This window comes from Cebidichthys violaceus, unplaced genomic scaffold (assembly GCF_023349555.1).
Source record: "Cebidichthys violaceus isolate CVI_PGR_0920_01 unplaced genomic scaffold, fCebVio1.0.p SCAF_5, whole genome shotgun sequence".
Classification (NCBI taxonomy): domain Eukaryota; kingdom Metazoa; phylum Chordata; class Actinopteri; order Perciformes; family Stichaeidae; genus Cebidichthys; species Cebidichthys violaceus.
Window position 1 is genome coordinate 9,092,068 of NW_027176705.1, and position 14,047 is coordinate 9,106,114.

At 38.8% G+C, this 14,047-nt stretch overlaps 1 protein-coding gene across 3 annotated transcripts; it reads right to left on the reverse strand.

The window, feature by feature from the left end:
* Positions 1–99: 99 nt before the first annotated feature.
* On the reverse strand, positions 100–11,595 carry znf280d (zinc finger protein 280D). Of its 3 annotated transcripts, none has more exons than XM_068730781.1 (18): positions 11,446–11,595; positions 9,850–9,974; positions 9,486–9,691; positions 9,296–9,395; positions 8,947–9,171; positions 8,791–8,865; positions 7,938–8,044; positions 6,988–7,175; positions 5,327–5,484; positions 5,135–5,235; positions 4,895–5,041; positions 4,320–4,454; positions 3,996–4,222; positions 3,117–3,257; positions 2,960–3,028; positions 2,753–2,868; positions 2,637–2,658; positions 100–1,987 (listed from the first exon to the last, which is right to left on the reverse strand). In XM_068730781.1, the coding sequence occupies exons 2-18, from the start codon at positions 9,965–9,967 to the stop codon at positions 1,654–1,656; spliced, it is 2,469 nt and encodes an 822-aa protein (XP_068586882.1). In that variant the 5' UTR covers positions 9,968–9,974; positions 11,446–11,595; the 3' UTR covers positions 100–1,653. The 3 variants fall into 3 exon arrangements, with proteins under 3 accessions (XP_068586882.1, XP_068586881.1, XP_068586883.1); XM_068730780.1 differs by having other exon boundaries at positions 2,637–2,661; XM_068730782.1 differs by lacking the exon at positions 2,637–2,658 and having other exon boundaries at positions 1,885–1,987.
* Between the last annotated feature and the right edge of the window lie 2,452 nt (positions 11,596–14,047).

Consider the following 14,047-nt stretch of genomic DNA (forward strand, 5'->3'; position numbering starts at 1 on the left):
AATAACCAAAAGTCTGAGCTCTCTGGAGTTCATTGTTGACCAAATAGTCTGCCCGCTTTCAAGAGCGACATTCAGAAAAATAACACGCAAAGACTCAAATCTCTTGTATTAAAGATTTATTTACACAACAGACATGAAAACACAGACCCAAACCCAGTACTTTATAGATCTGAGGAACATGTGTCCTACGGAGAACACAATACCTTTAGAGGCATGTATTCAAAACAGACTCGGAGTTACATTTACAGTGTCCTCATAGACATAGATGCATTTACAGACTCTATAGATACTACACAAGTGAAACCCATTATTAAATGAATTCTGAGAGATTAAGTCAGATAAAGTAAACAAATAATATTGTATAAAATATTCCCAGGGCTGCAGGGAATTAGACTTTTTGTTTAACCGTATATGCAAAAATAAAAGGAAAATTCATCAACCAGCAGCTGCGGCGTAAACATTGGTTGACAGATTTGTGGCGCTGAGTACCTCCACCAAATGTTATATGTTTACATTTATTTTACAAGCTTGCACTTTCAACACAGTTAGAAGAAAGACAATGAAATTTACTTGAGAACACAATGGAATACATATATTATTCTGCTCACTCCTCAAATAGTTGTGGTTATTTCACCCAATATTCATTACCATTACTTTATCTTTCTCTGTTTTATCCACACATTTCACAAATCTGACACTCTTTTTCTCAGAGAATAAAATCGGATGCTTACATCATCTATACATGTACTATATAATTTGTAATCATTAAAGCAACTTTCTGAGTGTTGAGATACATGTTGCTCTAGTAAACCAGCTGGTAACAATATAATTTACTTGTACCACATCAATTATGGACCAATACTCCTGCCATAAACCTAGCCTTTCCTGTAAACAATGTAAAACAATTCAGTGATATTGTATGTTCTTGTTAGAACCTCAAATTACATATACTGGGAGTGTTCTCATAAAATAATTGAAATGTTACACAATGACAAACCACAGATTAAGGGAAAGTAAAATGTTTCAAAAGCCCCAAAAAAGCATAAACAATCAAGATGACAAACAAATCTCAGAAGGAAATGGGACTCAAACTGCTTAAACAAATTGGAATAAAAGGCAACATTACATTATTTCAGTATTTGAACTTTTAAGGGGATTATATTGAGAATTTAAAATGCATCAATAAATCACCATAGAGAAAGGGAGCATGTATATTCTTTAAGCAAAACAAGAGCAGAACACCGTCATCTTTATGACAGATGGGTTCCTTTAAGGACATCAATCAGGTTTTGAAACTTTTAAGAACTTCAAAATGGGCCAAAATCATTTAAGTTTAATCTCAGATGTTTAAAAGTATGACTATACAAATGATTTAACTATGAAGTTTATAGGGCAACTAAGAAGACTGTAGTGGATGTATTTTTACATCTATTTAGGTAATGGAAGTTGTGCAGAAGAGTAAAAAAACAAACTGTTGAAATCGACTTGCCAAACACTCGACTCTTGAGGGGATCAGTAACAAATAGCAGCAGCCAAAGCAACACGATCACTTTTCATTTTTGTAAAAGAAACAATGCCAATTGATGAAGCGGTTATTCTTAAATTCCGATGTGTGCGGTCATGTCAGGAGCATTGTTTACTGGTTCATTGTGATTAGGTTTTTTGTTCCCCCGTCTCGTTCTCAGGGACCTGCTCTCTGACATCGAGCCTCTCAGAGTTACCCACCGACCCGTCACACAGATCTAAAACTCCGTCCGATGTACAGCAAGGCAGCGACGACTGCTTCGAGTGTCCTTCAGAGGAACCTTCAGTAACAGTGATTTCTGTGGGACCCTTTTCCTGATCAGCTTCTGGTAACATCGGCTGTGACTCTGGTTGGTCAACAGTAAGACTTCCAGATGTGATGCTTTCCTTCTCCTTTGGTCTTTGAGCAGGCGCCGGTGTCAAGACGTACAAGACTTTTGCAGGCTGCCTCAAGACGAGTTGCCTGCACAAAAGAGGACATCATTAAAAAAAGCATCTTTTAGGCATAATTTGCCAGAGAAAAGAAGGAAACCTCCACATTGGAATGGCTGAAAACAAAATTTTCAACCATTTTTGCATTAAAAATTACTTTTACAAAGAATTTATTATGAAAACAGTAATAAGCAATTATATTTCTGTCAATCGACTAATCAATTGGTCGACTAACAACTGCATCTCTAATGATGTTGTAACCTGTAATGTGAAACTGTGTTGTTGAAGAAATGAGTCTTTGTACTAACAGCTGTCTGGCTGTTAGTCAGTGTAAAGATGCTTTAAGCAAATAAGGTTGAAAATGAAACAATTTGATTGGCTCTTTAAAAACAAGTTCTCTGTGTAGATAAGGAGGTAGAAGTTTGCCAACTGACTAATGCAAAGACAGGGGGCGCCATTGTGACACCAGACAATTTAGATATTTTGTTAGAGGACAACACAGGACATGCCATTTACAGAGAAGATTTGTAGCTGTGGCAGAAAAAACCCAACAACGATGCAAATTAATCTCAGGACTTCAAAATCTCAGGACTTCAAAAATACCTGCCTTCCACGGTATTTTTTATAGATTAAAGATAGTCGGATGACGACATGTAATGTGGGTAGTAGTTTCTACTCACACTCGATCTTTGGCTTTGATATCTGCTGGGTTAAAAACAAGAAACAACCTTTTCAAGAAAGGTGCAACACTAAATACTAGCCATGAGTCCGGTGGCACAGGAAGAAAGACACGTACCTTTCTCCTGAATGACTTTGCATATGTGATTTGGTCTATCGGTTAAATGTTTGGTCATCAGGTCACCGCCTGACGCGTCCACAAGGAGGTCGCAGTTGAGACAGACCAGGGTTAATCTGGGGGGAAACAAAAATGTACGTTTGTACCGTTTCAATCAGAAAACACTGTTTTTACTAATGCAGAATAGACTTAATGAAGCATACTTACTTTAATGCAGCGAAGTTTTTCTTATGATCCATTTTCAAAAATCTGTTTTTAGTTATGGTACTATGGAATCTAACAAAGGACAAAGAAAGATTTGTCACAAGATTCGTCAGATAAATACACTGGGCTTAACATAATGTAATTTTTTTTCTCCACTCACCGTATCATATGATTCCCAATGGACACTTTGCAACTTGTCCGATATTTGCACGCACCACAATTTGAAAACATTGGGAAATGAGAAAAGAAGTCGTCGACTTGTGTGTTGCACTCGATGCACGTGAACCAGCCTCCATTGACTCTGAAATTTGCACAAAACACAAAGATATTCAAGAGAGATATAGAATACCTTCTTTTTATGGGTCAGGTCAGACTTTAAGACACTGAAAGGGATAAATGTTTACAACTATAGCAGTCTGAGTTGGTTCATTATAGCAGATGCACAAACCAATTACTTATGTTAATTGTGTGCTGAGAGGTCTGCAGGTTCCTTATTATATTCTACGAGTCTGGACTCTTCTGTTACACCACTACATTATCTTATGTCCACTGCTTAAAAACCCTCATCATGTGACTAAAGGCAATATATTGTTTTTGATTACTGAGCCCAATTAACCAAATATCACACTCATTAGTTTGTTAAAGAAACAACTTCCACTCTATCTTCTTTACAGGATATTATTTTTAGCAAGCCTAATGAAGACTGTCAGGAAAATGTATTGAAAATGCAATTAGCCACTTTGTGTATTACCGGGATTTAATAAGGTCTATTAATCTGCTCCCCCCCTGTCATAAATACCCAGGAGGCGGGGCTCTGTATCAGTGGTCTGGTGGGATGGGGACATGCTGGAGATTTCCAAGGGCAGTTTTCAAACTTAAAGTACTAAAACCTCCTAATAACAAAGATTTTACCTTGTTTTTTTTTGTTTTAACCGCTGCATAAATTATCATTCTGTATTAACAAAGAATTCTGTTGTTCCATAAACATTTTAATTAGTTATTGCTGTCGTGTCTCCGGCTGCTGAGTTAAGTTGACAACCTGAGATTCCTGAGTGCCTGATTGTGCTTGGTAGTCCGGCCATCTTGCTTCTTGCTCTGAGTCGTCTTGGCTTTTCCTGCTCCGGAGCTGTTTGACTTAGACTTTGAAACACCGACTGGAGGTTTGGTTTGCTGATTGAAACTTTCTGAACCGACAATGAAGCCAGATTGATCAGGGGAGGTCTGAAATGTGGGAGTCTTTCCTGCGAGGGAGGCTCGAATGGTCACCTGGAAAGAGGACACAATGTGCGTTGACGCTGAATTAAATTTGTATGAACATATCTAAAATGAATATCATACTGATGTTGTTATGACGGGGTCGGACCTTTGTTCCCGGAGGAAGGCCTTCCAGGGCTTTAGGTTTTCTGAAGGTCTTGTGGAAGTGAGTCCTGTGCTCCACTCTTTCCTTGTAGGTGAGAAAATTCAGTCTGCATTTTCCACAGCGATGGATCCCTTTTTTCTGAAATAGAAAAAAAACCTGATTAATAAGTGGTGCGACTAGAGGCTAATTGCCAAGATGTTTCATTTGGATTCACAGAAAGAATATAACGAGTATGAGAGAAACTACTTTCGTTGCTATTAATAGAGCAGCAATTAATTTAGTTTGGTTCCAACTCGAACATATTTATTGCTCCTTTAGGGCAGGTGAAGAGAAGCAGGTTTCATTGTCAGCCTGTTATGTATTACGGTACGGTGCAAGGCAGACAACCAAATCAATCCAACCGTGGGAGTTGGAGCTAATAGTACAAACTAAAAGTGAGTTCAAACTCTTGCAAAGATACTTTTTACGATCTCAGGAAGAAGTCGGCCATGACTCCAAAATCTGCTATATTTCAGTATGACACTGCTAGAAAGTCTATAGTAGATTTACAGCAGACTAAATGAAATGCAGCATCGTACCTGATGTTTCATGTAGTGTTGCATGTATATATGACTACTTCGAAGCACTTTGAGACAGAAGGGACAGAGCAGGTCTTTTGTGTTTTCGTGGACACTTCGGAAATGTGTCTCCACTTCTGAGAAGAAAGAGGATCTGTAATTGCAGACCTGTGGAATCAGTGAAACAGAATTTCAGTATCAGTGAATGTTCTCATCAGTTCAAGATTAAACCGAATCCCAGCTCAGTAGAAAGTGACAGACCTGGCAGATGTAGGGCATTTCGCCGGGCTTGTGGTTGTCCTTCATGTGTTCTAGGAGAACTTGTTCCGACTCAAACGCCAGCTCACATATCTTGCAATTGGCTTAAAAAGGAATGAAAAGGAGAATCACAAAAGGCCAAATAGTGTTTGAGCAAACTGTCATCAGCTGTCAGATTGCTCAATCATGTCATACTTGAGGATTCGATCGGGCTGTGAGCGCTTTCGATGTGGCACTGCAGCTGGAATGGAGTCATGTACTGTCGATAGCAATGCTGGCAGGTTGTGTGGCTTTCCCAGCTCTCGCTGTTCTGCTTCTCCAGCTCCAGGTGGTGCTTCATGTGGTTCATGAACCTGCACGAGAGGGGACGTGTACACACACACACACACACACACACACACACACACACACACACACACACACACACACCAACAAAATTAATCTGCAACAATTTTGATCATATTTAATAACTATTAGCACCTAGCATATTTTTTTTTTTTTTTTTAAATGTCAACATTGGCTGGCTTCAGCTATGAAGTTATGATGATTTGCTGCTTTTCTTTGTCTTATATGATAGTGATTTGTGTATTGTTGGGGTTTGGATTGTTGGTCAGACAAAATCAATATGAGGATGTCTGGCTGGGCTCTCTGAACTTGCAATGGACATTTTCTCACTATGTCTTTGACATTTCATAGACTCAACAATTGCCCAATTAATCTAGAAAATGATCGGCTAATTGATGGCAGGAAAAAAAAGGTCTTTGTTCTACCTCTACATTCACCAGGTTGTAACATTACCATCGCACACATACAACTGTGGGCTCATAATCTATAATGCAGCATATTTGAAGTGATGTGAGGAATATTTTCATTCTAAAATAGAAAATTAGCACATTAAACCCAAACTTATGCCAAGTAGCGGGAAAAAATAATAATATTCATGTATTGTGTGGAGTGGTTATGGTCAAGGTCCCAAAGGTTTTCAAAGATAAATTAAGTATTTTCCTTGCACCTCACTTCCTAAGCATGTATAATGGCCGTTATAATATCAGCAATTACACAAATATTTTGTTTTGCCTAATGATGTAGTGCTCCACGGGTGCAACTAGCACCTCCACAGCTACCTGCCAACGCTGACCTCACGAGGCACGGACAATTTTTCAGCCGGCACATTCTGCTGCCTCAGCTCCCCTAATAGAAATTCTTATGTGGATGAACTATGACCTCGTCTATGAGAGTGTGGTTGCAGTACAAATGTGTTTCCCCATTAAAAGCCGCTTACAGAAGCTGTTTTTTTGCAATGTTCCAAAGCAAAGTTATTTATTCAAAAGGAACAGTTCTTTCAACTAGCAGTCGTTTTTCATGTTTAGGCCCATGAGGGAAGAGGGTCTGATACTGTCATCCATCTGAGAGGAAACCTGCAGTGAGGACCACGGTAGACATCCACACTGTCTTTAGTGGCAATGAACAGATTATTAGCAGGTCCTTTAAGACCCAGTCTGCTTTTTGAGAGCATATTAACGACTGTGTAGAGTTTTTGACGCCTCACAGAACTCACGTCACTGGTTCAGCAGTGTTAAACAAATACACACAAACAACAACATTGAGCTTCAACTCAGCTCCCTCTTAACCATGACACTCCAATACAATGTCAATCATTTGTAGCAGTAACTCAGAGTATTATAAAACCTCTCTGCAGTTCAATGCAATAAACGCACTCTAGCTGAACTTCCTGGATCAGATTTCATTGTCATTCAGAGCCCTTGCTGAATATTTAGCAAGGAGAAACCATAAGATATGGAAATAAATGGAATTTAACCCTATTTTAATGGGAGCAAGAAAACATATGATCATACCTGATGTTGTTCTTGAGAACTTTTAAACAGCTCTGGCACTTGAAAGTGGTGTTGGGCTTCTGCGCCTCCTTTTTGTTCCCATCTCCCTCAAAGCGTCCGTAGTAGAACTCTGAGACCAGCATGATGCGCTTGTTTGCACCAATATTCAGGGCTGATTGAGCTGGGCTTTCCACAATGGCACAGCAGCTCTGAAATAAAGAGATGTTTTAGATAAATAGGCAAACTTCATGTTGATGTCTGATTCGTTAAAGCAAAGATGCAAACATCAATTTAAAAAGAAGGCATATATGACAAAATCACTTTGAGAGAGACTGTTTATCATTTCAAGGTAACAGGTAAGACCAGTTAGAAAATACACCATTAGGAAAAAGACTTCTGATGACTCTGATAATCAGGATGCACAGATACCGATACTGTATAATGAGCGTTGTTGACTCAAGTAGCTGGATCAGATATCAGTGACATGGGGCCAATCTATGTTTATAAACTATATACATCACATACTTCCTGTTTAAGTTTTGGCCAATTGGTTGCTTCGTTTTAAAAGGTTTATACTTGAATTGTAATTCCTGTTAATCTTTAAGATTTTTTACCAGGCTGCTGGTGTACAATGTATTATTTTAATAAAAAAAAAAACGTATGTATATAAATATATTATGAAAGAATGATCATCGTCACTTCCATACAGTGAGGCATACAGTTTATTAATTAAAAACTGGTATTAGATCGGTACTCTGTATCGGCGGATAGACAAAGCCCAGGTATTATATGTCTACTGATATTATTATGGAACTAAATATTTGATTATCTAACATCTACTTTTCAATCTTCATCTGCCGCCCCAGTGATCAAACTGTGTGCCAGTAAGAGCTTTTTTAGGTGGATACTTATCACCACATTTTCATGTTATTTTCCCCTCATGAACACAATACTACAATATGTTTACTCACCACCATATGAAATTTCAGGGCCTCTTGTGTGAGGAACTCTTCTTGACACCGTTGGCACTTTTTCTTGAAGATGCCGTTTTCCACTGGAACCATTGCTTTTTGCGTCCCTACAGAAAAACAGCTAGATATTACAATTGACAGTGCAGGATCATTTTAAGGGAGAATAGGCCGATTTTCAACCTTATCTTTACCTCTCTGAGTTAGGTATATGGTGTGTAAAACGCTTGCAGCTCTCTTGATTTTCTCTGTGTTGCATCTGATAGATGTGTAGTTCTTCCTGAGTGAAGAACTACAGAGTGCTACTTCAGCTTTGAATGTCAGCATGAGCGGTGTTTGTTGGAGAGAGCGAGCTGTGTGTGTGTTACTGTGCATGAAGGTTTACCTCCTTATTTGTGCTGGAGACCTTCGGGATACCAAAGATAAACTGGAAAGGACAACAAAGACCAGCAGGGCGATTTTGGGGCTGTTTCTGTCACGTTTGAATGATATAAACTGTGTTTTATGATGAGTTACGTGGTAATTAAGCTTGTCTCAGTTCGGTGAACAAGATAAACTTGAATACAGAAGATGTACTTTTTTTTCCTGTTTAGGTGTAAGAATATTTCCGCCATTGACATTTTGGGAGTCTACTTTGTATATTTATCAAATGTAGCGAACTTGCCACTTGTGTGTAATGCATCCTGGGACATGTAGAACACAGCACGACTCTGCAGCAGGAAAAACATCTGCTTTCTGGGTCAATATAGCACACACTGGGGAATTTATTTCTTCAATTTACCATCAGCACTGACTGGACATCAACATAAAATGTGGCGAATTTTCCCTTTAAATTACTGCAGTATCAGAAACTTACCAAAATCAATCCTGGCTCGTTTTGCCGCGCTGTCCATTTGCTGTGGTGGTAATAGTCGTTTGACTAAGCTTTGATCTGTAGGAAATCCCCAAAAATACATAAACATTTTGGTTATTGCTGCAAGTAAGGTGAAATAATTTTAGAAAATACAATTACCTCTGTTATTGTTCATGGCCTTTACAGGCACAGAAAAGGTCTGAAGAGATTGTGAGAGGGAGCGGTTGAGCTGTATCTGGTGGGATTGAGCTGAATAGACGGCAGGAGTCTGCACGTTAGACAACGTCACAATATTGTTGCTGATTTGTTGAACCTGAGGCCTGTGGACAGCACCAGGCATTACTGCGGCTGACGTGACCTGCTGAAAAAGATGCTGCTGAGCAGCTGAAAGACAAAACACACAAACTTAACATAACCAGAATAAAATGTCTTTGATGAAGCCTTTCTGTTACAAAACAAAATCAGGGGAAAGAAGGTTTCCTCTTCATATTATATCACACTCATTTACCTGGTACGATCGTAAATGAAGTCCCAGGAGGGTAGTGGCTCCCAAGAGAGGCAATGAACTCACTGTTGTTTGCTAATTGTGGAGAAGTGACAATAAAGCCCTATAAAAAAATAAAGACAATAATTAACTTAACAGCTGTTTGTTTATATTGCACAGTATTTGCAAACAAATATTTGAATAGCCATAATACCTGGTTATTGACGATAACAGGCTGTGGGGTCACTGTTGACAGATTGGCTGCATTGTTCATTGCCTTTCCAGCCAGACTCAACGGCAGCATTATTTGTGAGGAGCCAATGATAGGCTGAGGAGCAGAATGCTTTGTTTCTTGTTTCGCTGCACTGTTCCTCTGAGGAGGAGGTGGAGGGTTAGGCTTACCATCCTTCTGGTTATTAGCTGCAAGAACATACAAAAGGGCCAAAATAAGCACTTCAACAGGATATTTTGTCTTCATAGGCAAGTAAAGGCAAGTAAACTTAAACTCTTAGCAAAGATTATGTGCAACATGCTGGAAGACAAGCAAACAAAAATATTTAAAATGTGCTATGACATACAGAGCACTCCAACAAAGATGGGTTCGTCGTCATCATCATCTATCAATTGAACTTCAGGAACTTGTTTCTGCCACGGCTCCAGCTCCTCCTCAACACACTCCATAAAAAGTTCAGACATCGTGGACCTGCAGCAGAAAAACACAATATTTAGCCAACCTGAACACCACTTCCTGTAGTATATTTTAAAACACTTTTTAGATACTAATACTGTAAAGCAAGGATCATATATATTTTAAAAGCAACTTATCTATATCACAAAATGAATTCAGCGATAAAAAACGGGGGTTAACGATTTCATAAACTCTTGAATAAAATAGTAATAACACTAAGATTTTATAATTATTTTGTACATTTATGAACAGGACATTTTTAAATTGTGAAGACGCACCATCTTTCTCAACATTTTCAACAAGACAACAAAATACATGTTTGACATTTTGACAAGTCACACCCGGAAGAGCACGAGTGTAAATGCTGGAGCAAAGATATTCTTAAAAATAATCGTTTACCCTTGTTCGCTTTACAAGTAATATATTATTCAAGTTGTTCAGGCTATGTGTTAGCCTATTTACACTTCCACCAGACACAGAGCAATATCAACATTCATGTGCGGCCTTGTTTCTGGCAACCTGACAAAAGTAAGTCTCCTTCAAGAACCATTTTGATTTCTCAATAACTCAAGAGAAGGGCCTCGTTGTCTTTAGCTTGCTACATTCTCCACTGTTTGGTGCTGAGCAGGTAGTGTACAATGACTTTGTCAGCACTTTCTTGCTGAAAACAGCTGCCTATTGCTGCTCAGGAAGCAAGGTTGATGACTAAAACACTGATCTGAAAGAACAGTCAGCCAGAACATGTAAACCACTAGAACAAATGTTTTAGAATAGAGTAAAAGTGACGCAGAAAGCATCTGTATTCTGATTAGTTTAGGGACAATTGGGCCCGTTATTATCAACTTTTCAACTGCCTTACAAGATGGCGACAGTATTTATTGCTATAGAAATTTGCCCAAATAAAGACACAAAACACTATAGAATGGCATACGTTAAAATCATTTACTAACGTAAATTCATATTGTGCATGTGTGACAAGTGACATCTGAGGATGTAAAGATGCTGTTGTAGTTTAGAGTGTTCACCATCAAATCTTCAATTAAACGTTATTAACAAATAAATGAAAACATAGCTATTAGCATCCCTCAAACCTCTGAAAAGTCACCAGATAAACTACTTAACATCGTATGAGCAAATGTTATGTTAGCGTAGCTAGCTCACATGTACCAGTGTTGTTAACCTCTCGGTCCTTTTCAACGGTACGGGTAGCTAATGCTAACAAGCTAACATGTATGATTCCCAATGCTCCTGCTTAACTGCTGCAACACGCGACATGGTTAAAGCACTGAGTATTTTTTTATCAGGGGTTTTAACGATGTTAACGCAGGTCTACCTCTATGTCATCCTATCGGTACGTTGCAGGAGTTATCGGTTATCGATCACCGCACCATAACATTAGCTCGTTAGCATGGTCACACTGAGAGGTGGATGTTGGGACAAAGACTGCACTCAGAGTTTGGTGTATATGGTTTGTGTTTCAGCCTACCTCTCTCTCACAGACAGCCTATGGGTCTTAAGAAAAGGCCGTGTCTAGGTACCAACTGCAGCGCACGTCGGTCTGAGGAAGATATTGATCAGATAGTGCGGGTCTACCTCGCACAGGAGGGAGAAAATTGCATCGCTAGCATAGATATGTATATTATATCGCGAGCCCAAAAAGCGGCGGAAGTGCTCAGACTGTCTAGACCAATCAGAGCACTCTGTTCTATCACTTCCTTTGTGTATTTGTAGTACTTCCTGGACTCACTCGCACGTTTTCTTTAGATCAGGGGTCACTAATAGGCGGACCGCGGTCCGGTTCCGGACCCAAACGCCGTTATACTTAAAACCGATAGTTGATAATTAATACATTCTAACAGAGTGCTTTTATTTTTTACCGTCACAGCTTTTCCAGCCTTTATGGCACTCGTTCACCGGTCCAGGAAACACACAGACCAATTACATGCGTTTTAAATTATATACTTATATAATTATATATGTGTATTCCTATAAGCGTCGCAACTCCAGTCGGAGAAGCACGTGAGTTAGAGAAGATATTTCACATGGTGTTGTCTAAGAAGAGAAATGTGGATAGCGTGACCAGAGAGACCAGTCTTTAACCATGAATGAACAGACTCGTATATCTTCATTCTTCCTACAGGCAGATCAAAACCAGTATGTCTCATATGTTCAGAGACCATGGAGTGAGTTTAGAAGCGGTAATGTGAAGCGCCACTACGAGACAAAGCACACATCTTTTGAACAAATGTACCCACTCAAATCCGAAATGAAGGTACAAAAAATAAACGATCTAAGAGCCCAAAACTATCAAAATCCTAACACATTAATTCACTGTCCAACAATAATGTTAACAGAGAGGAATAGAGCTGAAACAAGTGGTAACAATAACCACAGATAAAGTCCCTACACACAAATTTCTCTTTTTAGAAGATGAAAATAATATGGATATCCAGGCTTTATTTAATTAATTTTCTAAAATGAAGTACTTTATTTTAAGAGTCACATTTTTCAAAAGCTTACTGATATGTATTTCATTTTTAATTCAGCCTACATTTTACTTGAAATAAGAGAACATGTATTTATTATTAGAGTATATATTATTTATAATTAATCCAGTTCAATTTGAAATCTGACAATAAATATTGTTTAGATATTATTCAATTGAACTTTCTTTATTTGATTTGACAGTCAGATGTTGACATACAGACATTAACTTGTGCTATGATTTAGTCCCATGTATATTGAAGTAGCCAACAGTTGTATTAAGACATTATTTGGTGTTCCGGACCTTTGGATGAGGAGTCAGTGAGATTTAAAACACTGTTCTTTCTTTTCAGTATTTATCATCAGGCCTTTTTTATCTGTGCAGTGTAAAGAGATCCATCACCTCAAGGACAACAAGTTTGAGCGCTTCCTGACAAAAGTAAAACCCTAAATAAAGCCTTATGATTACCGTATTTTCCGCACTATAAGGCGCATCGGATTATAAAGCGCACCTTCAATGAATGGCCTATTTTAGAACTGTTTTTATATATAGGGCGCACCGGATTATAAAGCGCATAGAATAGAAGCTACTACAGTCAAACGTTTGACTGGGGTTGCGTTATGCATCCACTAGATGGAGCTGTGCTAAAGGGAATGTCAACAAAACAGTCAGATAAATCATTCAGTCAAACTTTATTGATTTTTGATTTCATTCACAATACGGTAACTTAAACGTAGAGGGGAACTTTTCCCTGATTCAGTAAACACGTAAAAGAAACAGTCTGATACCACTAAATCAAACGTTAGTGCATTCACAATATAGTAACTCTCGAAATTGTTCAATTTACGTATAAAACGTAGTTAGTGCATTCACAATAACTCAACGTTGTTCAAACGTTAATGTGCATATTCACAATATCTCACAGCCTTGTTCAGTTGTAAACACGTAAAAGAAACACAATCTGATACCGCTAAATCAAAAGTTAGTGCATAACTCAACATTGTTCAGTTACGGTACGTATATAACACGTAAAGCTCACTTTTTGAAGGATGACTTCTCATTCCCTGTGGTGCGTATAGACACCGTACTGGTCCCCGTTTTCTCCACAGTGCGATTCACGGGAATATCGAAGGTGAGTGGAACCTCGTCCATGTTGGTGATGTGCTCTGGCCGGATCTTCTTTTCAGTGATCTTGTTTTTGTAGTATGCGCGGAACGTGGCCAGCTTTTCTTGGTAATCTTTTGGCAGTTGCTGCGAGACGGTAGTTCGTGTGCGGATTGAGAGATTACGTCTTTTCATAAAACGAAAGCACCAAGAAGGACCGCCGTGAAATTCATCGATGTTCATGTCCTGTGCTAGCGCTGTTGCCTTCATTCGAATAGTGACTGTAGAGACGCTTCTACTTGCTGCTGTCTGTTCAACAACCCACTGTTCGAGTTTGTCCTCTAACTGTGGCCATCTCGCTTTGTTCCCTCGGAAACTCTTTTTAGTCTTCTTTACTTGGCACAGGTCATCTTCTTGCTTCCTCCACTTCCGTACCATTGATTCATTAATGTTGAATTCTCTCGCTGCTGCTCTATTCCCATGTTCGGCTGCGTAGCTG